A 25,849-nucleotide genomic window follows, 5' to 3' on the forward strand; every position below is an offset into this window, starting at 1 on the left:
TACAAAACAAGGGAAGCGTCTTACATGGAAACATAAACCATTTTGCCTGGTGGGTGATAACAAAGGAGTGCTAGATAAAGGGGAAGTAATCAGTGTAGTGATGGAGTCCAGGTTGCCAGGACCGTTGGTTGGTAGACCAGCGAAGTCGAGAGCCGGAGGAGGGGGAGCGGGAGTAGACGCAGGCTGTACACACTCAGTCTCTCATTCATTTCACTCCGGCATCCTGTTTGAGTGGCATTAGTACACCCTCAAAAATAAACCTGCCTTTTGCGGCAAGTGCCATTGTGCCCTTGGCCCAGAGTGCTGTATTGTGCCCTTCTCCCTGAGAGCTGCTTGCTCTGAAGCACCTCTCACTCACATGGCTCTCCATCACATGGCTCTCCATCGGTCTTTCTCACAGGCTACAAGTGAAGGCAGACATATCGGGGATGCAACTGCTCTCATCCTTATCCAATTCCGAGGTGCATATTGAAGATATTGGAAGAACTGTCGACATTTACTTTTCGTCAGATAACAAGACGAGTAGGCCTAACGAACAGCAAAAGCACTAGTCAATCTACTATTCCCATTGTACAAAAGTCGACCTATTATACTCTGTGCGAGAAATAAATATTACAAACATAGTCTGGGACAGTTGTGGGTTGCATACAATTAATACAACCACTACCATCAAAAACATGTTTACTTAATCTGGCTGACGCAACAGATCAGAACATGTATCTTAAAATGTTGATAAACTATTTCTTCACATTATAAGCTCAGCAATGTGCACATGGCAGTAGGCTATAAGTGAAAATGTTCCATTAGCAGGAAAACACTGCTATGAAAAGTGACTGCAAACGCAATTATGCATTTAATGCTTTTATATGGTGAAAATTATCTTCCCCAAACTTTGAAACTCGGATGAATGAAGATAAGAAGTTCTTTGGTTGCTTTAGTTGTGATACAAACCTTATCAAAACATACAGTATAGGCCTATGGCCTAGGCTACATGAGGTGTACGACTATGATTAGAAAAAGTCCCCCCAAAAAGGCATTGTTTCTTATGCTGGGCGTCATTCACAAGTGATAATATATCATTCACAATGCATAGGCTAACATTGTCACTATTCTTGATTTAATCGTATCTTTACACATACTAAATAATATACACTACCAGTCAAATGTTTTAGAACACCTACTCATTCAAAAGTCTTTCATAACTTTTTATTATTTTCTACATTGTAGAATAATAGTGAAGACATCAAAACTGTGGAATAACACATACGGAATCATGTAGAAACCAAAAAAGTTGTTAATCAAATCAAAATATATTTGAGATTCTTCAAATAGCCAACCTTTGCCTTCATAACAGATGTGCACACTCTTGGTATTCTCTCAACCAGCTTAATTTGTGGAAATACTTTCCTTTTTAATGCGTTTGAGCCAATCAGTTGTGTTGTGATCAGGTACTGGGGTATACAGAAGATAGCCCTATTTGGTAAAAAACCAAGTCCATATTCTGATAATTTTTGTGCAGTCAGCCTGACGACTCACACTAAATTCTTCCACTGCTCTGTCATTCGCTACGTACTTTAGTCTGAGACAGCCATCATTGGAGTTATTTGTGGCGACAAGGGGCACCACTACCATCAAAACAAAGCAAAGACCTCAGCGATTGGATCGTCTCTAACCAATCAGAGTATCAAAGCCAATAATGCATTTCAAACTGCCACTCTACCCACTTGTGTTCTGGCTCTTGCCCAACCCATTGGTTTCTGGACCAAGTTTCTGGATTCAAGAACTTTGAAAGTTTCTTCAAGTACAGTTGCAAAAACCATCATGCGCTATGATGAAACTGACTCTCATGAGGACTGCCACAGGAATGAAAGACCCAGAGTTACCTCCGCTGCAGAGGATACATTTGGAGAGTATTCAGAACCCTTCCCATTTTCCACATTTTGTTACTTTATACAGCCTCATTCTAAAATGGATGAAATCATTTTTTTACTCTTCAATCTACATACAATACCTCATACTGACAAAGCGAAAACAGGTTTTTAGAAATGTTGTCAAATGTATTAAAAACTACAGCAACAAAACAAGCTCAAATGAATGTTCTGCTTCCTTTCTACACATTCTAAATGATTTTGTCCCAGACAGAAAAAAACAAATAACTCATTGGTGCAGGAAGCTCTTAAGAGGAGCAACTTAGGCCAGTCCTCAAAAAAATCTTTCCTCAATGCACCATCACATAGCATTAGCATTATATTATAGACAGGTATGTGTGTCTTTACAAATAATATCCAATCAATTTAATTTACCACAGGTGGACTCCAATCAAGTTGGAGAAACAACTCAAGGATGATTAATGGAAACAGAATGCACCTGAGTTCAATTTCAAGCCTCATAGCAAAGGGTCTGAATAAGGTATTTCTGTTTTATTTCAAATACATCTGCCAAAATTTCTAAAAACCTGTTTTCACTTTGTCATTATGGGCTATGTGTGCAGATCGATGAGTAAAAAAAATGATTTAATACATTTTAGAATATGGCTGTAACGTAACAAAATGTTGAGAAAGCGAAGGGTTCTGAGTGCTTTCCAAATGCACTCTATATAGCACTGTTGATTTGATGATGTTTAAACGTTTAAGTTGAAATGGTGCTGGAATAGAGGAGGCAGTGCTCCTGTTGTCTTAGTGCTGACTTGCAGTAACTCAGTGGTTCTAAATCAGTAGGTGTTTCGTAAACTGTTGCAAACAACTTGCTTGACTATGCTGCAGGTCAAATAACTATTTTTTACATGCAATATTTGCTTTGTGGACTTCGGACAGATGTTGCTCTTCGGTTTTGTGTTGAAACAAACATATGTGCAGTTGAATTTATTCCGCCACTGTTGTCTTTTTGTTTTCACGGCCTTATTGTATATCGCGGTGGCGTATGAACTAATGGGTTATAGAGAAAACAACGCAATTATCACAATAATATGGCTCTTTTTTTTTTGTTTCCTCAGTGATATTACCCACGCACCATTACTGGCAAGCGGTAAGCTAAAACCTTATATATGACACCAATTTTTGCTTTGTAGCACTTACAGATTAAACATGATGGAGTCTTAAAAGGAGGCCTGGGTAAGGCCAAAATGTCATATGGCAACTTCGAATACATTATTTCTCAACTATGCTTTTATATTCAATTGTCAAATATACTGTATGTCAACAATTCCCCCCCCCCCCCCCCCAAAAAAAAAAGCTCCAAAGGACCTTTCCAAGGAATAAAATCTGTGAGAATCTAAAAGATCATGGTCTTTATTTGTCCTGGTTTCGTGAAGAATCGCTCGTCTAGAAGATGAAACGGCATGACAGACCAATTAAAAATAACTTTGGAACTTGCATCCAGTTCTGAGGGAAAAAGGTGGCATTATCGTCAAATGATAACATTTATTTTTGTTTACACCCCACCCAGAAGTTAAAGGTCTGATGCAGCCTTTTTATCTCAATATCAAATCATTTATGGGTAACAATTAAGTTCCTTACTGTCATTGTTTTCAATTAATATGGTCCAAAATAAACAAAAATAGCTTCTTGGCAAATATACATTTCTCAAGCAAGAACTTTGATAGGACTGTCTGGGAGTGGTGTGAGAGGGGAGAGAAACTGAAAATAACGTGTTATTTGAGATGTTTGGAACTCTTTCTGATAGGTCTGTTAACTCATTTCTCGCCTGGTGAAGTCACCAGGCAGATGTCACCAGGCAGGCCATATCAGGCTGACATTTTAGGTGGTCTTTTCAAACTGCTCTTACACTAAAATGGCATTCTCATTTTCATAATTTCACAGTATTATTCCAACCTCATACTGTGGAAATATACAGTGTATAAAGTACAGCAAAATCGTGTTTTTGACTGCGCTGGACCTTTAAGACCTTGCATCGACGCTACATCAGAACACTTTGTTGAGATGTTGGTGGAAGCAAACATTTCCTCTGTTCCTCCAAGTCTTCAGATTACACAGCTAACATATGTTTAAAAACACTTTGGCATTGTTGTTCAAACGTTAAATGGGTCTATAATCGGGAACATCTGTAGCAGGTTCTTTTGATCCTTTGTCTTCTACTGTATCTCTCGGTTGACAAAGGGTCTTAAATATTCATGAAATGCAAATAAAGCTGCTTACAACATTTATATCAGTCCGCATAAACAGTCAGCAAATGAAGTAGGCGAACAGAACTGTCTGGATCACATCACAGAATGACAACTGGCTTCTTAAAATAAGAACCCATTACCTTGGAAATACTGGGGTCTTTCTGAACCACATAGTGGGGACCTAAGTACATACTGCTGGAAGCCAAATATTGAATCACATTAATTCCTAGTAGCAGACTAGAAGGCCCACTTACAGTGACTGTAAGAAAGTCTTCTAACAACATCATTCAGTTTCTCATTGCATGAAAATGGGCCTCGGACTAGATTGACTACTTTCATGAATAGGACATGCAGTAGAACCTGTTTTATGGTTATTTGGCCTCAACCTCAGTAATCCGGTCGTTGTGGCCAGTGATAAAGATAAACCTAACTGCAGGCAATGAATTGAAATGACTCGGGGAACCGCAGCACTGCTTATGACTACGCAAAGCAGACTGCATCAAGTCAGTGGCAGGTGAAATGACTTTTGCTAGTTTAGTTTCTCCATGTGTGATGGTGCATTGAGGAGAGGTTTTATGAGGACTAGCCTTAGTTGCTCATCTTGAGAGCTTCCTGCACCAATTTGTTTTTTCTGTCTGGGCCAAATTTTAAAGGGGATTAATAATAATTTAGAAAGCATAGGAAGGTCGCAGAATCGATTTTCAGAGTGACATTCATTTGAGCTACCCTTGTTTTGTTGCTGTAGTTTAATAGGAAAAAGGCACTAGTGCAAATGGAGGGGTATATTACCACAATCCTTGCTTTTCCATCGACCGACTACACCATAACAATAACTAGTTGCTTGTTTCACAAAAACAGCATTCATGCTTATTCCATGTATCAATTACTCACTGGAGTGTCTTGTTTGATACAAATTTTAAAAAGTCCTATATGATATCACGGGTTCCTCTGAAATGGCACCTTGTTAAGTAAAGTACCTATACTACTGTATAAGAAATGGGGTTCCATATCAGAGTGTTGTTAGGATCTCTTAGCTTCACATGCTCAGTGGGTGCCAGCTAAATCCAGGAGACATAGCATCATGTCAATCAGCCTCTGAATCCTAGTAATAACAGCTATCTACGTCTCACAGCTCCTGTACGTCTCACCCCCTCAACACCTGCTGTCACAGAGAACACTCAAGATGAATGGCTATTCCAGGTCTTCAAGAAGTTTCAGCAAGTTTCTGAAAAACACAGATGAATAGTGATTTTGTTTAATTCGCAGACAGATCTACAGAACCAGTCAAACGTTTGGACACACCTACTCATTCAAGGGTTTTCCTGTATTTTTACCATGTTCTACATTGTAGAATAATAATGAAGACATCAAAACTATGAAATAACACATATGGAATCATGTAGTAACCAAACAAGTGTTAAACAAATCAAAATAGATTTTAGATTCGTCGAAGTAGCCACCCTTTGCCTCGATGACATCTTGTCCAAACTTTTGACTGGCACTGTATGTGTGACAAAATGCAAGGGCAGGCTGTACCCTAGAGGGACCTGTCAAGACTAAAGGCTCTAGTATTACCTCGGCACTATAAGATTATGATAATCAACTTCTTGCTCACTATAGCTGGCATGTCCATCAAAGAGTGAGAAACAATTAACATGCTCTACTGGGCATAGACTCTTTAACGAGGCTAGCCAATCACATCGATAACAGCAATATTTTTTTTCAGACTGCTGAACACTTGAACTGGACTGACCACCTGCACTGACTCTCTGCACCTTAACACACATGCACTCACACCCACACAGATACACACAATACCCAACAATGAGAATGAAATACAGAAATATCTCATTTACATTAAGTATTCACACCCCTGAGTCAATACATGCTAGAATCTCCTTTGGCAGCGATTACAGCTATGATTCTTTCTGGGTAAGTGTCTAAGAGCTTTGCACACCTGAATTGTTCAATATTTGCACATTCTTTTTTAAATTCTTCAAGCTAAAGTTGGTTGATGATCATTGCTAGACAACCATTTTCAAGTCTTGCCATAGATTTTCACGCCATAGCTAGGCCACTCGGGAACATTCAATGTCGTCTTGGTAAGCAACTGTATATTACCCTCCTAAAGTCGATTGACGCACAGGCGTGTCAATCCAAGTAACATAATACAAAAAATCCCAACAAAATACGTCAATTTAAGCTAGAGATATGTTTTGGATGAGTCTCAATCCACCACATCCGGCGCTGTCGTACTTTTGCATCTGCGGTGAAAGGTGGCAGAGCTAGAGTGGTGTTTGTCAGACCATAAGACATCCCGAAAATTGGTCTTCTCAAGAAAACGTAGGAACGGTTTGACCTAGAAAACTATTATGACCCCTCTATGGAAAGACTCTCACAAACATGCTGTTGTTCTCCGTTTGCCTCTATGACTGCCACTAGTGTCACGGGACTGCCTTAAAGTAACCGGTACTGGCTTTAAAAATGTATGGAAGTATGTAGGTTGTTTTATGCAAAAAACGGGTATGTGTAAATTATCCCAAAAAAGGGGATGTGTAAATGTTTTATGTGTGTGTGATAGATATATATATACATATATATCTATCTCTATATCTATATCCTGAGCTTTCATATATCCTTATATCTCCTAGATATAGGACAAACACTTCAAAACCTTGTCTTTTTCATCATTTATAAATGTGTTATTCAATGCGTTCCTCTGGGTTATAGTAGTAAAGGCCAAATTCAAAATGTTATCAAATTGTTATATATATATTTATTTATTTGTTTAATACCTAAAAGGGTCCATAGTAGTGTGACCATTTTAAACAATTCCAAACTGTATGTCAGCCTCTTCCTTTTCACTCTGTCATTTAGATTAGTATTGTGGTGTAAATACAATGCTGTTGATCCATCCTCAGTTATCACCTATCCCAGCCATTAAACTCTGTAACTGTTTTAGAGTCACCGTTGGCCTCATGGTGAAATCCCTAAGCGGTTTCCTTCCTCACCAGCAACTGAGTTAGGAAGGACTCCTGTATCTTTGTAGTGACTTTATACACCATCCAAAGTGTAAGTAATAACTTCACCATGCTTTTTTATTTTTACCCATCTACCAATAGGTGCCCTTCTTTGCAAGGCATTGGAAAACCTCCCTGGTCTTTGCGATTTAATCTGTGTTTGAAATTCAATGCTCGACTAAGGGACCTTACAGATAAGGTCAGATTCGTATGTGTGCGGTACAGAGGGAGTTAAACACTATTATTGCACACAGAGTTCATGCAACTTGTGACTTGTAAGGCAAACTTAGTTAGGCTTTCCATAACAAAGGGGTTGAATACTTGAATACTTAAGACATTTCAGCTTTTCATTTTTTATAAATTTGTAAATATGTGTAAAAACATCATTCCAGTTTTGACATTATGAGGTATTGTGTGTATGCCAGTGACACAATCTACCTTCAATTATTTTAAATTCAGGCTGTAACACAACAACATTTGGGAAAAGTGAAGGGGTGGAACTACTTTCTGAAAGCACCTGTATACAGTCATTCACACTCATTCACACACACACACACACCTGCTGCTACCAGACTCTTATTGTGATAGCTAAATACTGCACAATTTAAAGCATGTACGTCCCGTACATACAACTAAGGAAACTTGATCATTTCACCATACTCTATAAGCCACAGAAGGACAATTGTCATTGAATGGGTAAGCATAGTGTAAGTATTATGGAATAGGCCACTTCTTCAACTGAGTAAACCTTTGGTAAACCTTGCAGTAAAATTCTATAAAAATCCTAAACACTGTGTAGCTCTTCCATTGATCTAGAAGAGAAAATGTATTCAGGATTACCTCAGCCATGCTCAAGGTCCTAAACAATATCATAACCACCATCGATAAAATACAATACTGTTCAGTCGTCTTCATCGACCTGGCCAAGGCTTTCTACTCTGTCAATCACCGCATTCTTACCGGCAGACTCAACAGCCTTGGTTTCTCAAATGACTGCCTCACCTGGTTCACCAACTACTTCTCAGAGTTCAGTGTGTTAAATCGGAGGGCCTGTTGTCCGGACCTCTGGCAGTCTCTATGGGCATGCCACAGGGTTCAATTCTTGGGCCGACTCTTTTCTCTGTATACCTCAATGATGTCGCTCTTGCTGCTGGTGGTTCCCTGATCCACCTCTATGCAGACAACACCCTTCTGTGTATTTCTGGCCCTTCATTGGACTTCAACCGATCACTGCCCACACCATCCCGCCCGTCTAGCATCACTACTCTGGACGGTTCTGACTTAGAATATGTGGACAACCACAAATACCTAGGTGTCTGTTTAGACTGTAAACTCTCCTTCCAGACTCACAGTAAGCATCTCCAAACCAAAATGAAATCTAGAATCGGCTTCCTATTTCGCAACAAAGCATCCTTCACTCATGCTGCCAAACATACCCTCGTAAAACTGACTACCCTACCGATCCTTGACTTTGGCGATGTCATTTACAAAATAGCCTCCAACACTCTACTCAGCAAATTGAATGTAGTCTATCACAGTGCCGTCCGTTTTGTCACCAAAGCCCCATAAACTACCCACCACTGCGATCTGTATGCTCTCATTGGCTGGCCCTCGCTTCATATTCGTTGACAAACCCACTGGCTCCAGGTCATCTATAAGTCTTTGCTAGGTAAAGCCCCACCTTATCTAAGCTCACTGGTCACCATAGCAGTACCCACCTGTAGCACACGCTCCAGCAAGAATATTTCACTGGTCATCCCCAAAGCCAACTCCTTGTTTGACCGCCTTTCCTTGCAGTTCTCTGCTGCCAATGACTGGAACGAATTGCAAAATCACTGAAGCTGGAGATGTATATCTCCCTCTCTCACTTTAAGCATCAGCTGTCAGAGCAACTTACTGATCATTGCACCTGTAAATAGCCCATCCAAATACCTCATCTCCATATAGTTGTTTTATTTTTTTTGCTCCTTTGCACCACAGTATCTCTACTTGTACATCATCTTCTGCACATCTATAACTCTAGTGTTTTAATTGCTAAATTGTAATTATTTCGCCACTATGGCCTATTTGTTGCCTTTCCTCCCTAATCTTACTACATTTGCACACACTGTATATAGATTTTTCTATTGTGTTATTGACTGTTTATCCCATGTGTAACTCTGTTTGTGTAGCACGGCTTTGCTTTATCTTGGCCAGGTCACAGTTGTAAATGAGAACTTGTTCTCAACTGTCCTACCTAGTTACAAGGTACTTCCGCTGTGCGTATTAGGCTCTCACTTGTTACATTTCTCAATGGGCTCCATGCTATTATGTCCACACCGCCGGAGTGTGGACATGATGAATATGATCCAAATTGAAACTCATTTTGATTTGTATTGAGGAGACATCTTCATAAAAATGTCACAGCCATAGCCAATGGGATTTTGTCATTTGAAAGTGTAGTGGATGGCTAAATTAGCATCGCTACGGCCTTCATGAGACTTGAGGTACTGTAACCCACAGACCTACTAATGCCCTGGCCTTTCTGAGTTAGTGGCACTTCTGGTTCTTGAGAATGTTGTGGCATAAAATGGACTATAAGCACTCATACATTGAATACATTGCTGCATAGAGATTACATTATGAGGGACTAACCGACAGCTCTTCAACAACAGCTCTAGGACATACTTGGATTAAACTCAGAAATAACATTATGGTAAAAAGAGGAAGGTCACAAAAGCCAAAGCAAATCGATTTGTGCACAGCAGCCTTCACCTGTGAACTGACGAGGCGCTCCTCTCCAGACTAGCCCTGCAGAGCAGCACAGCTTCAATTTCCCTCCTTTTATTAGCCAAACCCTATGGGGAATATAGATGGAGGAAACAGGACCGAAAGAGTGTCACCTTACTTAGATGTCAGGGCCACTATTTTGTGTGTTGTATATAATATATAGCAAGTTTGTATGACGGGTGGAGAAAGTTTGGCAATGAAAATTGTGGTTTGTTTTTACTTTAAGGTAAACTTGAACGCCATCACATCACGCTCCAGTCTTTTAATGGAATTCCGTCCTCATTTACTCAAGGTCAAAGCTCATCCCTCCCACAATCCTTTGCATTGTAAATCTCTCTCTCAAGACCTCGGAGGGCATTTGAATAATCAAAAGTTTTCTGTGGTATTTCTCTAAATATTCGTCTATAATCCTTATGACACTGAATACAGATTTTTATAGGGGGGGAATCACATCTATCACAATGAAAACAAACGCATCAACTGAAGTAAATGGGCAATGAATGTAAGAGGGCGCCAGAGAAGGCAGGCGCTTTACGTGCCCCCAACCGATTTGTGTTTTTTGTTTGTTTATTTGTGTTGTTTGTAACTTGTTTTTTTTACTTATTTTGTACTTCAATGTTGCCGCTACCGTCTCTTATGACCAAAAATAACTTCTGGACATCAGGATGGCAATTACTCACCACAGACTGGCAGAATCCTTTTTTTCCTTTAACGAGTCTGACAAGGCCGAAGCGAAAACGATATACTGCTTTCTCGGGTACAGGCCCAGATCCCTGTGATTTGCGTGAAAAGGAGGCAGAGAAAAAGGCTGCCTTCTGAGAATTCGTAGGAGATTGAATAAACCCAAACTTCCTTCCATTCTGCTAGCAAACGTGCAATCTTTGGACAATAAAATAGATGACCTACGCGGAAGATTAAACTACCAACGGGACATTCAAAACTGTAATATCTTATGCTTCACAGAGACGTGGCTGAACGATGACACAGCTGGCTGGTAATACGCTGCACCGGCAGGACAGAACAGCAGCGTCTGGTAAGACAAGGGGCAGCGGACTATGTATTTTTGTAAATATCAGCATGTTAAATGTACAACCAGAGGGAAAAAACTCTGGACCCCCTTTACTCCACACACAGAGATGCATACAAAGCTCTCCCTCGCCCTCCATTTGGAAACGCTGATCATAATTCTATCCTCCTGAGTCCTGCTTACAAGCAAAAATTAAAGCAGGAAGCACCAGTGACTAGATCAATAAAATAGTGGTCAAATGAAGCAGATGCTAAGCTACAGGACTGTTTTGCTAGCACAGACTGGAATATATTCCGGGATTCCTCCGATGGCATTGTGGAGTACACCACATCTGTCATTGGCTTCATCAGTAAGTACATCGATGACCTCGTCCCCACAGTGACCGTACGTACATACCCCAACCAGAAGCCATGGATTACAGGCGACACCCGCACTGAGCTAAAGGCTAGAGCTGCCGCTTTCATGGAGCGGGACTCTTACCCGGAAGCCTATAAGAAATCCCACTATGCTCTCTGACAAACCATCAAACAGGCAAAGCTTCAATACAGGACTAAGATCGATTCATACTACACCTGCTCTGACGCTCGTCGGATGTGGCAGGGCTTGCAAACCATTACAGACTACAAAAGGGAAGCACAGCCAAGAGCAGCCCAGTGACACGAGCCTACCATATGAGCTAAACTACTCCTATTCTCGCTTCGAGACAAATAACACTTATACATGCATGAGAGCACCAGCTGTTCTGGAAGACTGTGTGATCACGCTCTCCGCAGCCGATGTGAACAAAACCTTTAAACAGGTCAAAATTCACAAGGCCGCAGGGCCAGGATTATTCAAATGCCCTCCGAGGTCTTGGTAATCCAAGATGGATTACCAGGACGTGTACTGCGAGCATGCACCGACCAACTGGCAAGTGTCTTCACTGACATGTTCAACCTCTCCCTGTCAGAGTCTGTAATACCAACATGTTTTAAGTAGACCACCATAGTGCCTGTGCCCAAGAACACTAAGGTAACCTACCTAAATGACTACCGACCCATAGCACTCACGTCTGTAGCCATGGAGTGCTTCAAAAGGCTGGTCATAGTTCACATCAACACCATTATCCCAAAAACCTTAGACCCACTCCAATTTGCATACCGCCCCAACAGATCCACAGATGATGCAATCTCTATTGCACTCCACTCTGCCCTTTCCCACCTGGACAAAAAGGAACATCTATGTGAATACTATTCATTGACTACAGTTCAGCATTCAACACCATAGTGACCTCAAAGCTCATCAATAAGCTAAGGACCCTGGGAATAAACACCTCCCTCTGCAACTGGATCCTGGACTTCCTGATGGGCCGCCCCCAGGTGGTAAGGGTAGGTAACAACATCTGCCACGCTGATCCTCAACACAGGGGCCCCTCAGGGTTGCGTGCTCAATCCCCTCCTGTACTCCCTGTTCACTCATGACTTCACAGACAGGCACGACTCCAACACCATCATTAAGTTTGCCAATGACACAACAGTGGTAGGTCTGATCATCGACAATGACGAGACAGCCTGTAGGGAGGAGGTCAGAGACCTGGCCGGGTGGTGACAGAACAACAACCTCTCCCTCAACATGATCAAGACAAAGGAGATAATCGTGGACTACAGGAAAAAGAGGACAGAGCACGCCCCATTCTCATCAACGGGGCTGCAGTGGAGCGGGTTGAGAGCTTCAAGTTCCTTGGTGTCCACATCACCAACAAACTAACATGGTCCAAGCACACCAATACAGTCATGAAGAGGGCATGACAAAACCTTTTCCCCTCAGAAGACTGAAATGACTTGGCATGGGTCCTCAGATCCTTAAAAGATTCTACAGCTGCACCATCGAGAGCATCCTGACTGGTTGCATCACCGCCTGGTATGGCAATTGCTCGGCGTCGAACCGCAAGGGTAGTGCAGAGGGTAGTGCGGATGGCCCAGTGCATCACTAGGGCCAAGCTTCCTGCCATCCAGGACCTCTATACCAGGCGGTGTCAGAGGAAGGCCCCAAAAATTGTACGGCAAGCGGTACCAGAGCGCCAAGTCTAGGTCCAAGAGGGTTCTAAACAGCTTCTACCCACAAGTCATAAGACTCGTGAACATCTAATCAAATGGCTACCCAGACTATTTGCATTGCCCCCCCCCCCCCCCCCCCCCCCGCTCTTTTACACCGCAGCTACTCTCTGTTGTTATCTTCTATGCATAGTCACTTTAATAACTCTAGCTACATATACACATTAACTCAACTAACTGGTGCCCCCTGCACATTGACCCGGTTACTCCCATGTTTATAGTCTCGCCATTGTTATTTTACTGCTGCTCTTAAATTACTTGTTACTTTTATTTCTTATTATTCTTTTTAACTGCATTGTTGGTTAGGGGCTCGTAAGTAAGCATTTCACTGTTATATTCCGCGCATGTGACTAATAACATTTGATTTGAAATGAAGTAAATCATTTCATAGTTAATCATGACTGACTCCCATGAGTTATGCACAGTTCTGAGCATAATCAGTGTTTTTGCAATACAGCAGGTTATCAACAGAGCTGTTCCCCCATGGAGGGTTAATGGCTAAGGTTTGTTGGGTGGAGATGGATGTAATGTAGCACTCGGCTCACTGCTGCACCAGTACAGTACGTAGTTCTTCTGACATCCAGACCAACAGTGACAAATGCTTTTCTTCACAGGGGGTGCATGATGTTGGTACAGTGTGCTGCTTCTCTCACTCCATTAAAAACACAGCAATACCTGATTTCTGGTGTGTGTTTGATATTGTTTGTTTGCCTGGTGTTTTGTGCTTCAACACAATCATTCATGATCAGATATGGTGACTGAGAATGAATGTGTAATTGCACAGGTGCGTTCAACCACCAGCCCCAATGAAATGTGCATTCACAAAGATGTGCTTAAGTGGGAACTACCCTAACCCGCTTTTTTTTTTTTCATGGCAAGTGTTTTCAATCAAGCATTACAATAGCAATTACCCATTATTTGCTTTTCCAAGGCATAGAGTGTTGCTTGGCAACAAACATGGAAATAAAGATGTTTCCATTTCATACAAAAAAAAGGAACAAGCAATTGAAACGACAGTTGACTACTTCACGACCAATGAAGGACTTCAGTTAAATGTCACCAGAATACCAAATCATAGTCCCGGATTAATCATATAAACCCACAGCGATGTGCCAAGCCATGTGCCAAGTTACCCTTTCAAGTTCTACAGAGAGCACAATGTTAACACGTTCAAGACACAAAATTCCTTCTGGATGACCACAAGCAGCTAGTTCACATGAACGGCACTTGAACTCACTTGTCAATGGTCAAACATTACATGGGTGAGTTTGCACATCTCTTGCCATAATCTGTGAAAGGGATGAGCGATACAATTGATATTAAATATTTCAGTGTGAGAAAAGGAACCCAACCAGGCCAACATTAGGATAAGCATACCAACTGCTGCCTTCTTTTCTGATGTGCTAGATAGTTTGGTGGTAAATTACTGTCAATATAAAGTGTCTACTCATTCTTGCAAACCTCATGAAAACTACACACTGTATAATTGGTGTACTTACTGAGAGTCAAATCCCAAATTTACTTTTGACCATTAGCATAAAAATGGCTTAGAGGGATTCAACAAATAACGGACAAGGTTATAGACCAGGTTACTCTCAAACAAAGAGAAAATTCATATTCCCATCCATTGCTGTCAAGCACTCACGATAGGAGAATAAATGCTATGAGCGAAAGAGTGTTCTAATAAACCTTCCAAAACATGTGTTTGTTGCTCTGCAATCAAATAGCTTCAAGACTATTTGACTAAAATCTTTCTCTGCTACATTTTGCAGCACTACTTGAAATGTATTGGAATGGTACCAGTATTAATGTAAGCCAGTCCTAATCGCTAAAGCTCTTGCAGGTGCATTTGATGGTCTTTTTGTCAAAATAACACTACAAAGCAATCCAATAAGGAGGGCCTTGCCTGGGGAAAAGTGCCAGTTATAAATCAAATTTTATTTGTCACATACACATGGTTAGCAGCTGTTAATGTGAGTGTCACAAAATGCTTGTGCTTCTTGTTCCGACAATGCAGTAATAACCCTTGAGTAATCTAGCCTAACAATTCCACAACTACTACTTTATACACAAGTGTAAAGGGCTAAAGAATATGTACATAAAGACATATGAATGAGTGATGGTACAGAACGGCATAGGCAAGATGCAGTAGATGGCATAGGGTACAGTATATACATATGAGATGAGTAATGTAGGGTATATAAACATAAAGTGGCATAGTTTAAAGTGGCTAGTGATACATGTTGTAACGATTGTCTTCCTCTTCTGATGAGGAATAGGATGGATCGGACCAATGCGCAGCGTGGTAAGTGTTCATGTTATTTATTAGAACAGAAACACTAAACAAAATAACAAAGAGAGTTGAACAAAAACGAAACAGTTCTGTATGGTGAAACACAGAAAACAACTACCCACTCCATAGTGGGAAAACAGGCTGCCTAAGTATGGTTCTCAATCAGAGACAACGATTGACAGCTGCCTCTGATTGGGAACCATACCAGGCCAAAACCAGAAATACAAAACAGAAGAAAAAAAACAGAATGCCCACCCCAACTCCAACCCTGTCCAAACTAAAATAGAGACATAACAAAGGAACTAAGGTCAGGACGTGACACATGTATTACATAAAGATGGCAAGATGCAGTAGTTGATATAGAGTACAGTATATACATATGAGATGAGTAATGTAGGGTATGTAAACATTATATTAAGTGGCATTGTTTAAAGTGGCTAGTGATACATTTTTACATCAATTTCCATCAATTTCCATTATTAAAGTGGCTGGAGTTGAGTCAGTATGTTGGCAGCAGCCATTCAATATTAGTGGTGGCTGTTCAACAGTCTGATGGCCTTGAGATAGGAGCTGTTTTTCAGTCTCTCGGTCCCTGCTTTAAAGCACCTGTACTGACCTCGCCTTCTGGATGATAGTGGGGTGAACAGGCAGTGGCTCGGGTAGTTGTTGTCCTTGATGATCTTTACGGCCTTCCTGTGACATCGGGTGGTGTAGGTGTCCTGGAGGGCAGGTAGTTTGCCCCCGGTGATGCGTTGTGCAGACCTCACTACCCTCTGGAGAGCCTTATGGTCGTGGGTGGAACAGTTGTCGTACCAGGCGGTGATACAGCCCAACAGGATGCTCTCGATTGTGCATCTGTAGAAGTTTGTGAGTGCTTTTGGTGACAAGCCAAATTTCTTCAGCCTCCTGGGGTTGAAGAGGCGCTGCTGCGCCTTCTTCACAATGCTGTCTGCGTGGGTGGACCAATTCAGTTTGTCCGTGATGTGTACGCTGAGGAACTTAAAACTTACTACGCTTTCCACTACTGTCCCGTCGATGTGGATAGGTGGGTGCTCCCTCTGCGCTTTCCTGAAGTCCACAATCATCTGCTTTGTTTTGTTGACGTTGAGTGTGGTTATTTTCCTGACACCACACTCCGAGGGCCCTCACCTCCTCCCTGTAGGCCATCTCGTCGTTGTTCAGCTACTTAGTTTTTAATTGTAAATATTTTAATTTGACCATCAATATGAGAGGTTTTTAACAGGACGAATAGGCACAGTACTAAATTGCAACCATTTAAGTCTAAAACTTGTGCAGCTTATTGTAGCCTAGCAATGTACTGTAGATCAAAACTATTGGGTGAGAAACTGAGCATTTCCCTGAACCAACACCTCACATCACCACCCTATTCACATTATCTTAAAGTACTAACAATGTAGATGTCAGTTTAAAACAGACCCTATGCTTGGGTCTACTGAATATACAGCTACTGGGTCTACTGTATATACAGCTACTGGGTCTACTGTATATACAGCTACTGGGTCTACTGTATATACAGCTCCTGGGTCTACTGTATATACAGCTCCTGGGTCTACTCTATATACAGCTACTGGGTCTACTGTATATACAGCTACTGGGTCTACTGTATATACAGCTACTGGGTCTACTGTATATACAGTGTCGTGTCTTTACTATTATTAAATTGAAGACTTAGTTTTTATCAAAGATTCTCTGTAATTAGTATTACGCGATCAACTGATTAATCACGTAACTAATTAACTAGGAAGTCGGGGCACCAAGGAAAAATATTCAGATTACAAAGTTATAATTTCCTAAAATAACTTTTTAGATATTTTATCTGATCAATTAGTCTTCGAATTAATGAATTATTTACTTTACCTCACGTTAGTCTCATTCCAAACGTCGTAAATTATTGGTTATCTGCACGAACCCAGTCTTCACTATGAGTCATCCATACATCAATTGTCTTAAATCATTTATTTAATGCATAAACAAACAGTAAATATGGTTACAAGAAATGATAGAAGAATGTGCCCTAGTGGGCTAAACCGGCATGGCGGCTTGTTAGACAAAAGAGAAGTGGGAGTCGACTAAGAAGTCACTACAGAGTGATAATTATAACACTTGAAACATTAATCTTTTGCACATGAACACTCACTCATTCGGGAACAATTGCAATCAATATATATATATTTACGCTCAGTGTGTCGTCTTGATTGCTGGTGAAAAGTTTTTCTTTTGAAGAATTGTCCGTCTCTCTCTAGCTCTCTCTCGGTTGTGGTTAGAGTGGATTTTCAGAGTGACATTCATTAGTTTCATTATAGAATGGATGTTTCAGTGGTTGTCGTTCTTCGCGTTCAATGATACCGAATTCCTAGGTACAGACTAGTAAGTAATATCAAAGACTTGTTCTTATTCTGTCGGTATCGATAGTCTAAGAGTTTAACCACGTGGTATGGTTAAAAGATTCAGCAATGGTCCACAACCTTTGTCCTCCCCTAATGGAGAAAAACATGGTCTGCAACCTTTAGCCGTCTCGTAATTGAGGTAACCTCGGTCTGCTGATCGAAAACCCGAGTGGGGGTTTTATTCAGAAGGGCCGAAAAAGGGATGTCCCAGGAGGCCTGGCCCTAACTGGGCTCAGGGGCGGTCCAGGATGTCTGGCCCTAACTGGGCTCAGGGGCGGTCCTCTGATTTAGTTCAAATCAAAAGGGAATTGTACTTTTCTTCATTAAACAGTCCAAAATCATATTACACAATTATACAAACAGTATCATCCTCACTCATTCATCTCATACAACAATTAGATGTAAACCTCATATCTGAGGCTATTACATAAACAGTGTTATGGTAATGTGGCCACACCGTCTCCCATGAGCTTCCCCAAGTTGTAACAAACGGACCAGTTCGTAGCTGGATTCTTCACCGATCTTTTATACTTTCTCCGGAACATGACATTTGTTTTTAACCTCAAGTTCTGTGAGATGGAAGGATTTCCTTTGTTCTCTATGAAAATGTACTCTTTCCATACTGTGTGTCCTGAGATCCTCAGGAATTTACGACGTCTCTCTGACCACAGCAACCTAGTTGAAGGAGGCAAGGGGGAGGCAGAGAGAGGGGGATGGGGCTTGCTATACCCAAAGAGGCCAACGTCATGACAACAGCTCCATGGTCTACTGTATATACAGCCATTGGGTCTACTGTATATAGAGATACTGGGTCTACTGTATATACAGCTACTGGGTCTACTGTATATACAGCTACTGGGTCTACTATATACAGCTACTGGGTCTACAGTGCTATTATATCATCTGGACTAATATAGAGGGTTTCTGTTTCAACTCCTCATTCAGTTCTCCCTCAGATGCATAGAGGGGCAGCACCAACACAACATAAATCAATAAGGAACCATACTATTACATTTCTGTAGCACTAGGATTATCCTAAATCCAGGTAATAATATGCAGACATCATTGAGAAATGATATAAAATCATTTTAGGCCCCAAATTGTAAACTAAGCTTTTTCAATTTAATTTCCTTTTCCATCACCCATCTCATCGCTGTCTCCATTTCCGGACCATCTGATGGTACTAAAAGTATCATCTGGTGAGATCTCAGCTTTATTTTGACTTAAATGGGTGCTTATATTTGGCCTAAAATAATAAATGAGATTTAGGACACCTCAAGTCATGAGCTTACTGACTTGGGGTGAGAGTTCTTTTCATTCACACCGGATCAAAATAAACTCCTTTGAGAACTGTGTTCAATAGAAGAACTTAGTCCCATCATTTAAAAAAAAGGAACAAAGTAGTACCCGTGTTATTGGTAGGCGGTATAGGATAATGGAATGTGACGGAATATCAATACAAGCAAGATTGAAATACAATGCGTCATAGTAACAGTGGAAAGGGATTTTTAACTCGCAGACATTCTGCTATATCTCGTTGTATTTTTTTGGCTGTATTTTGTAAAGTTGGACCTATGTGTGATGAGGCATTTTAAATGCAAAAAACATTTCCAATGTGATGAATCACAAATCCTTATTTTCATACATACAGTGGGACCCGAAATTATTGACACCCTGGATGAAGATGAGCAAAAATGACTGTATAAAATAAATAACTAAAATACTGAGTTACACTGAGGGTACAAAACAATAGGAACACCTTCCTAATACTGAGTTGCACCCCCTTTAGGTGTCAAAAGCATTCCACAGGGATCCTGGCCCATGCTGACTCCCATGCTTCCCACAGTTGTATCAAGTTTGCTGTACGCCCTTTGGATGGTGGACCATTCATGATACACATGAAAATAGAGCACTTTTGGCTGAGGTCCTTAATGATCTTCTTGGCCTTCCTTTGACACCGAGTGCTTATACATGTCCTGGTGAGCAAGCACCCAGAAACAATGCCTCCATGCCTCCCAACCCTAATTTTATTATAATAACTTCTAATAGTAATTGTATCCACTGGTTAAATGGGAAGGAGTGAGGTGGCTGCCATCTTGGGCCAGTAATCTTTTCTGATTGAGAGATTCAAAGGGCTATCACTGTTAAGAAACATAATAGATGCATAGCATTGCATTTTTAAATTCATACACTTTGAAATGAATTTTGTAACTTTGCCCTAGAAACATTTAACTGCAGGGCACTCCCACATCATATTAAATAATGTGCCTATCTGATTTAGGTTACACAGTGAACCGTTGGGGCCAATTTCATTATAAAACGTTTCCTTGGTGTTAAATACAGTCTGTGAACAAACTTAAAATGTATAAGTTAATTCTTCGGATTATGGGATGCTAAGGTAATATTTGTCCATATTCTGCTCCAGTTAAAGGGTTGTTCAGAGTCAATTAGACGTTTTTAAGGGCTAGCTCAGAATATGAGCTTTCTAATATATATATATATATATATATATATATATATATATATATATATATATAAAATAGAGAGAGATCAGTCCTTTCGGGAGCCCAGTTAAATTATTTCTAAATCCTATCATTGGATGTTCGGTAGTTGGGTTTCCAAAGGAACTTCATAGGTCAGCCATGTTGTAAATAAGGAATGGTAATGTGCATCTTTCAAATCTTGGAATGTTCTCAAACCATTACTGTCCATGATATCGGTAAGGGCACGGATTCCACATTTGGACCATTGTGGGGATGCAAAAGGCCGCCCCCCAGATCGTAAGGCATTATTGTGAAAAATTGGAGTATGGGTATGCCATTCCCAGGACAAAAGCGTAGTTTACATTGGGGGGGAGGGTTTCGTTGAAGGAGAGGTTATTTTCCTGCCTCAACTCCAGCAAGGCTCCAACCTCTGAAACCCATCGAAAACCTGTGGTTTGAAGAACAGACTAAAGAATATCAAGGATCTGGAAGGATTCTGTATGGAGGAATGGTCTAATGTCCCTCCCAATGTGTTCTCCCACTCATAAAACATTTTAGAAAAAGGCTCAGTGCCATTATCCACGCAAGGTGAGGTATTGAAAAGTATCAGTAATCTTTATCAAGGATGTCAATACTTTTGGACCCTGCTATATGTATCACATGTACCAGAGTAGCTGTCATCAATGACAAAACATTTTTAAGTAACATAATGCTCATCTTGGTCACAGTGTAAATGTTTTTACATCAGAATTTCTCAAACAAATATTCCATAAATCATTTAGCCAGTTGTCAAAGAGTACATAATAATCACCACTTACTATTGGTTAGGTTACACAACTACAAAATACCCAATGGCAATGCTATTGGGAGTTGCTGCCAAGGGCACATGCACTATTTAATCCAATATCTACATTGTTATGAGCTCCTCTGTAGTTCAGTTGGTAGAGCATTGCACCTGCAACACCAGGATAGTGGGTTTGATTGCCGGGATCACCCATGCGTAAAATGTATGCACACATGACTCTAAGTTGCTTTGGATAAAAGTGTCTGCTACTTTGCATATATACGGTGCATTTGGAAAGTATTCAGACCCCTTGAATTTTTCCACATTTTGCAACCGTACAGCCTTATTATAAAATTGATTAAATCATCCCCCCCCCCCTCATCAATCTACACACAATACCCAATAATGACAAAGCAAAAACACATTTAGACTTTTTGCAAATATATTAAAACATTTACATTAGTATTTAAACACTTTACTCTGTACTTTGTTGAAGCACCTTTGGCAGCGAATACAGCCTAGAATCTTCTTGGATATGACGCTACAAGCTTGGCACACCTGTATTTGGGGAGTTTCTCCCATTCTTCTCTGCAGATCCTCTCAAGCTCTGTCAGGTTGGATGAGGAGCGTCGCTGCACAGCAATTTTCAGGTCTCTCCAGAAATGTTAGATTGGGTTCAAGTCCGGGCTCTTGCTGTGCCACTCAAGGACATTCAGAGACTTGTCCTGAAACCACTCCTGTGTTTTCTTGGCTGTGTGCTTAGGGTTGTTGTTCTGTTGGTAGATGAACCTTCACCCCAGTCTGAGGTCCTGAGCACTCTGAAGCAGGTTTTCATCAAGAATCTCTCTGTACTTTGCTCCGTTCATCTTTTTCCTTCGATACTGACTACTCTCCCAGTCCCTGAAAAACATCTCTACAGCATGATGCTGCCACCACCATGCTTCACTGTAGGGATGGTGCCATGTTTCCTCCAGATGTGACACTTGGCATTCAGGCCAAAGACTTCAATCTTGGTTTCTTCAGACCAGATGATCTTGTTTCTCATGGCCTGAGAATCTTTAGGGGCCTTTTGGCAAACTCCAAGTGGGCTCTAATGTGCCTTTTACTGAGGAGTGGCTTCCGTCTGGCCACTCTACTATAAAGGTTGTCTGATTGGTGGAGTGCTGCAGAGATGGTTGTCCTTCAGGAAGGTTCTCCCATCTCCACAGAGGAACTCAAGAGCTCTGTCAGAGTGACCATTGGGTTCTTGGTCACTTCCCTGACCAAGGTCCCTTCTCCCCCGATTGCTCAGTTTGGCCTGGGGGCCAGCTCTAAGAAGAGTCTTGGTGGTTCCTAACTTCTTCCATTTAAGAGCGATGGAGGCAACTGAGTTCTTGGGGACCTTCAATGCTGTAGACATTTTCTGCTACCCTTCCCCAGATCTGTTCTTGGACACAATCCTTTCTCTGAGCTTTGTGGACAATTCCTCTGACCTCATGGCTTGGTTTTTGCTCTGACATGACACTGTCAACTGTGGGACCTTACATTGACAGGTGTGTGCCTTTCCAAATCATATTCAATCAATTGAATTATCAATGGAAACAGGATGCACCTGAACTCAATTTTAAGTCTCATAGCAAAGGGTCTGAATACGTATGTAAATAAGGTATTTCTAAAAACCTCTTTTCGCTTTGTCATTATTTGGTATTGTGTGTAAATAAAATTAAAATAATCCTGTAATCCTGGCTGTAACAATATGTGGAGAAAGGGAAGGGTTCTGAATGCTTTACAAATGCACTGTATTTAGCACTGTTGATTTGAGGATGTTTAAATGTTTAAGTTGAAATGGTGCTGGAATCGAGGAGGCAGTGCTCCTGTTGTCTTAGTGCTGACTTGCAGTAACTCAGTGGTTCTAAATCAGTAGTTGTTTAGTAAACCGTTGAAAACAACTTGCTTGACCATGCTGCAGATCATGTAATTGTCATTTGCATGCAATATCTGCTTTGTGGACTTCACCAGAAAGATGAAAAATACTGTTTTCATTTTGTCATTATGGGGTAATGTGTGTAGATTGATACTCTGCACCTCATGGGCAGAGTATTTTAAGCCATTTCTGTATCACTGCCCGATGTTTCAGTGTTTCCTGCTTTTAAAATATATGGGAAAAGTGATGTATCCTTCCTTCCCTTCACAGAAACCACAGCTTAAAGGAATGAAAGATACTGTCTGCAAGGCATCCATCTTCCACTCACCTTGTTGTTTACCGAGGCCACTAGAGTTGCCTGAACTACAACCAATGATTCTCTCACAGTAGCCTACCATGTACAAAATAATAGCATTACACCTAGCCATTGTTAAATTATCTATACGATGTTATCAATGTGACCATCATGTCCAATTCTGGATTCCCCTTTAGGCTTTGGATCACCTTTAAACATGTACAACTTTCAGCACAGCGACACCACGGCAGGTCCAGTGTGAGTCACTGTACCTTGTCTGTAACACGAGCGTCAAAGCGTTGGTTTCATTCTAAAGTTACTGTGACAATCCATTTCTACTCAACAGTAGCCTTATGTGGATCTTGAGAGCACAATAGGTCAATGCAAACACTCATTTGTCCACTTCCGCCTCTATGGGGAGGGCAAATGAGTTCAACGTTCCCTGAATAAAGATTTGAGGTATTCCTCTCAAGCCTCAATTAACATAGAAACTACATAGCTAAAACCATTGAAATCCAAACTCTGTTAAGTCTGGAAAAGAACACAGCATAAACCCAGAGAGATGACGCACAACAAACCCCAAACCGGATAACCAGACATGATTGGAAGAGACTCACGGTACTGAAGTTCCATGGGTAACACTCCGATCCCCGGAACGTGCACTGCAGCAGCATGTCACTGATATCGTGGCCCGTGCGGTTGTAGAAGTCTGTCATGTTGAACTGCTTGGGCTTGAAGTTGAGGAAGTTGGCCTTATCCTTGAGGGCAGCCAGCACCTCGGGCTCAGCCAGGTGAGTGTTGGCTATCTGGTAGTTGGAGTTCAGGAGGGCCAGGAGCTCCCCCACGTGATACAGGTCGTTCCTGGTGATCTTGGAGAAGCGGAACTCGTTGAGGTTGCAGAAGGTCACAGCAGGGAAGGTGAGGTTGGGTGCTGCCACCTCATCCAGTTTGGTGACGTGGGGATACTCAAAGTAGTAGGAGACGCGGTCCATGCACACCAGCATAAGCAAGGCCAACGAGCCCAGGAAGGAGAGCGTCCACAGGAAGCGGCGAAACGTCATGTGCCCGTAGGCAAAGATGTGGCTCATGCCATGTAGAGTGGACATGTTGGCGAAGGCTTGCAGGTTGGAAGGCCGGATGCTCTCGATGCTTTCCTCCGAGTCCCCCTTCATGGTTGCAGTTTGGGTAAGTGATCCTCAACAAGAACTTCAGGTTAGAGAGACTTGCTTAGCAACAGAATGTAGCACAAACCAACCAGTCGCCAGTGCTTTGGCTCCGCAGCCTGTGGCTTTTATTCCAACAATAAAGCGGCAAGCGGAAAAATCTAACCGCTATCTTAAAATGGTTGGCAGATGCTTTTAAAATGTCTCTTCCAGTGGGTGTCAGTTCTTCCATGTAGTCCCATGTCCCCCCTTTTCTTTCAGGCTCCTCTTCTATTCTCTCTCTCTCTGTGGCGCTCTCTCTCTCTCGCTCCCGCTCAGCTGTCTTTGTAGCAGAACCAAACAATGAGCTCCAGAAACACCCACTTTTACCCAAAAGGGAATGCCTTCTGAGCAGTGTGAAATGGACAATGAAAAGAACAACCGGGAGAAAACAGCAGACGGGCGTGAGGGAGAGGAGAGGAGAGGGAGAGATGGGGATTGGTAATGAAAAGGGCTGCGTAGGGCTGAAGAGGGGTTCAGCCTCAACAGTCAATGGGACCCTTCCTCCTCCAATTGGCATGAACGCCACTACATCGCAGTGATAATGGGATGCAATGAATTTGTGAATGGGGGGAAAGAATAGAGAGAGATAGAGAGAGCGATGGCCCCCTATCCCTCACTGCCACCTTCCTTTTCTTTCTTTTCTCTCTCTGTCACTCTCTCCTCTCTTTTCCCCAGATGAAAATGATGAGGGGGGTCATTGACTTCCCACTAACCCACCTCTCCTGTGTGGTTTACAGACAAGCCCAGTGTTTGTAGGTAGCCTCCACGGTATCTACCTTGTTCCGCTCTCATCCACAATTAGCAGGGAAGCCCATGCACCTCTTGATGCCAGTCTAGCATCTAAAACCTGCTCAACACCACTAGCTTTTCTCCCGATCTCAACATACAGGTTTATATTCTGCGGTCTGCCAGCCTTTCCCTCTCTTTCCCGAGCTCGCTTGCTTGCTGCTGTTGCTCCCTCCCACCACTCTCTCTCGCTCTCTTTCTCCCCCCGCCCCCGCTCCCTACCTCTTTAGTAGTCAGGATTCATCCTTCTGCCGAATGGCTGCTTTGGCTGAGTTTTTGTGTGCACAGGGGGAGTCTCTCACTCTGTGCTGCTGCGAACTTCACTGTGTTATGGTTTTCTAATGCGTTCTAACAGTCTGCGTTTGTCATCTGTGATCACGTGATAGCTCCTACTGTGTTATGGGAATGCCACAGGTTGCATGTTGATATGGATGTAAAATGCATAACCACAAAGAGAATGAATTATCTGTAGTGGGGATGTGGTTGCAAGAGCCTAAATCTTTACAAGGCGAATGTGAATGTGTCTCGATTTGATAATTTTCACTTACAAGTCAAACAAACGATCCACACATTGAAGTACTGAATCCATTGATCTTCTTCTGGTTAAAATAGTATTTTGGTCTCTTCTTATAATAGGAGAGCGAACCAAACACATTGGTT

General features: G+C 41.7%; 1 protein-coding gene across 1 annotated transcript in view; it reads right to left on the bottom strand.

Annotated features, from left to right (window-relative positions):
• Positions 1 to 25,432, bottom strand: part of LOC110508588 (acid-sensing ion channel 1C) — a 194,174-nt gene extending 168,742 nt beyond the window's left edge. Inside the window, exon 1 of the mRNA XM_021589208.2 lies at positions 23,816 to 25,432. Within this exon, the coding sequence (XP_021444883.1) occupies positions 23,816 to 24,370 (555 nt within the window). The 5' untranslated portion in view covers positions 24,371 to 25,432. The remainder of the gene's footprint in view (positions 1 to 23,815) is intronic.
• Positions 25,433 to 25,849: the final 417 nt, after the last annotated feature.

Source organism: Oncorhynchus mykiss, chromosome 28, assembly GCF_013265735.2.
Source record: "Oncorhynchus mykiss isolate Arlee chromosome 28, USDA_OmykA_1.1, whole genome shotgun sequence".
In the NCBI taxonomy this organism is placed as follows: domain Eukaryota; kingdom Metazoa; phylum Chordata; class Actinopteri; order Salmoniformes; family Salmonidae; genus Oncorhynchus; species Oncorhynchus mykiss.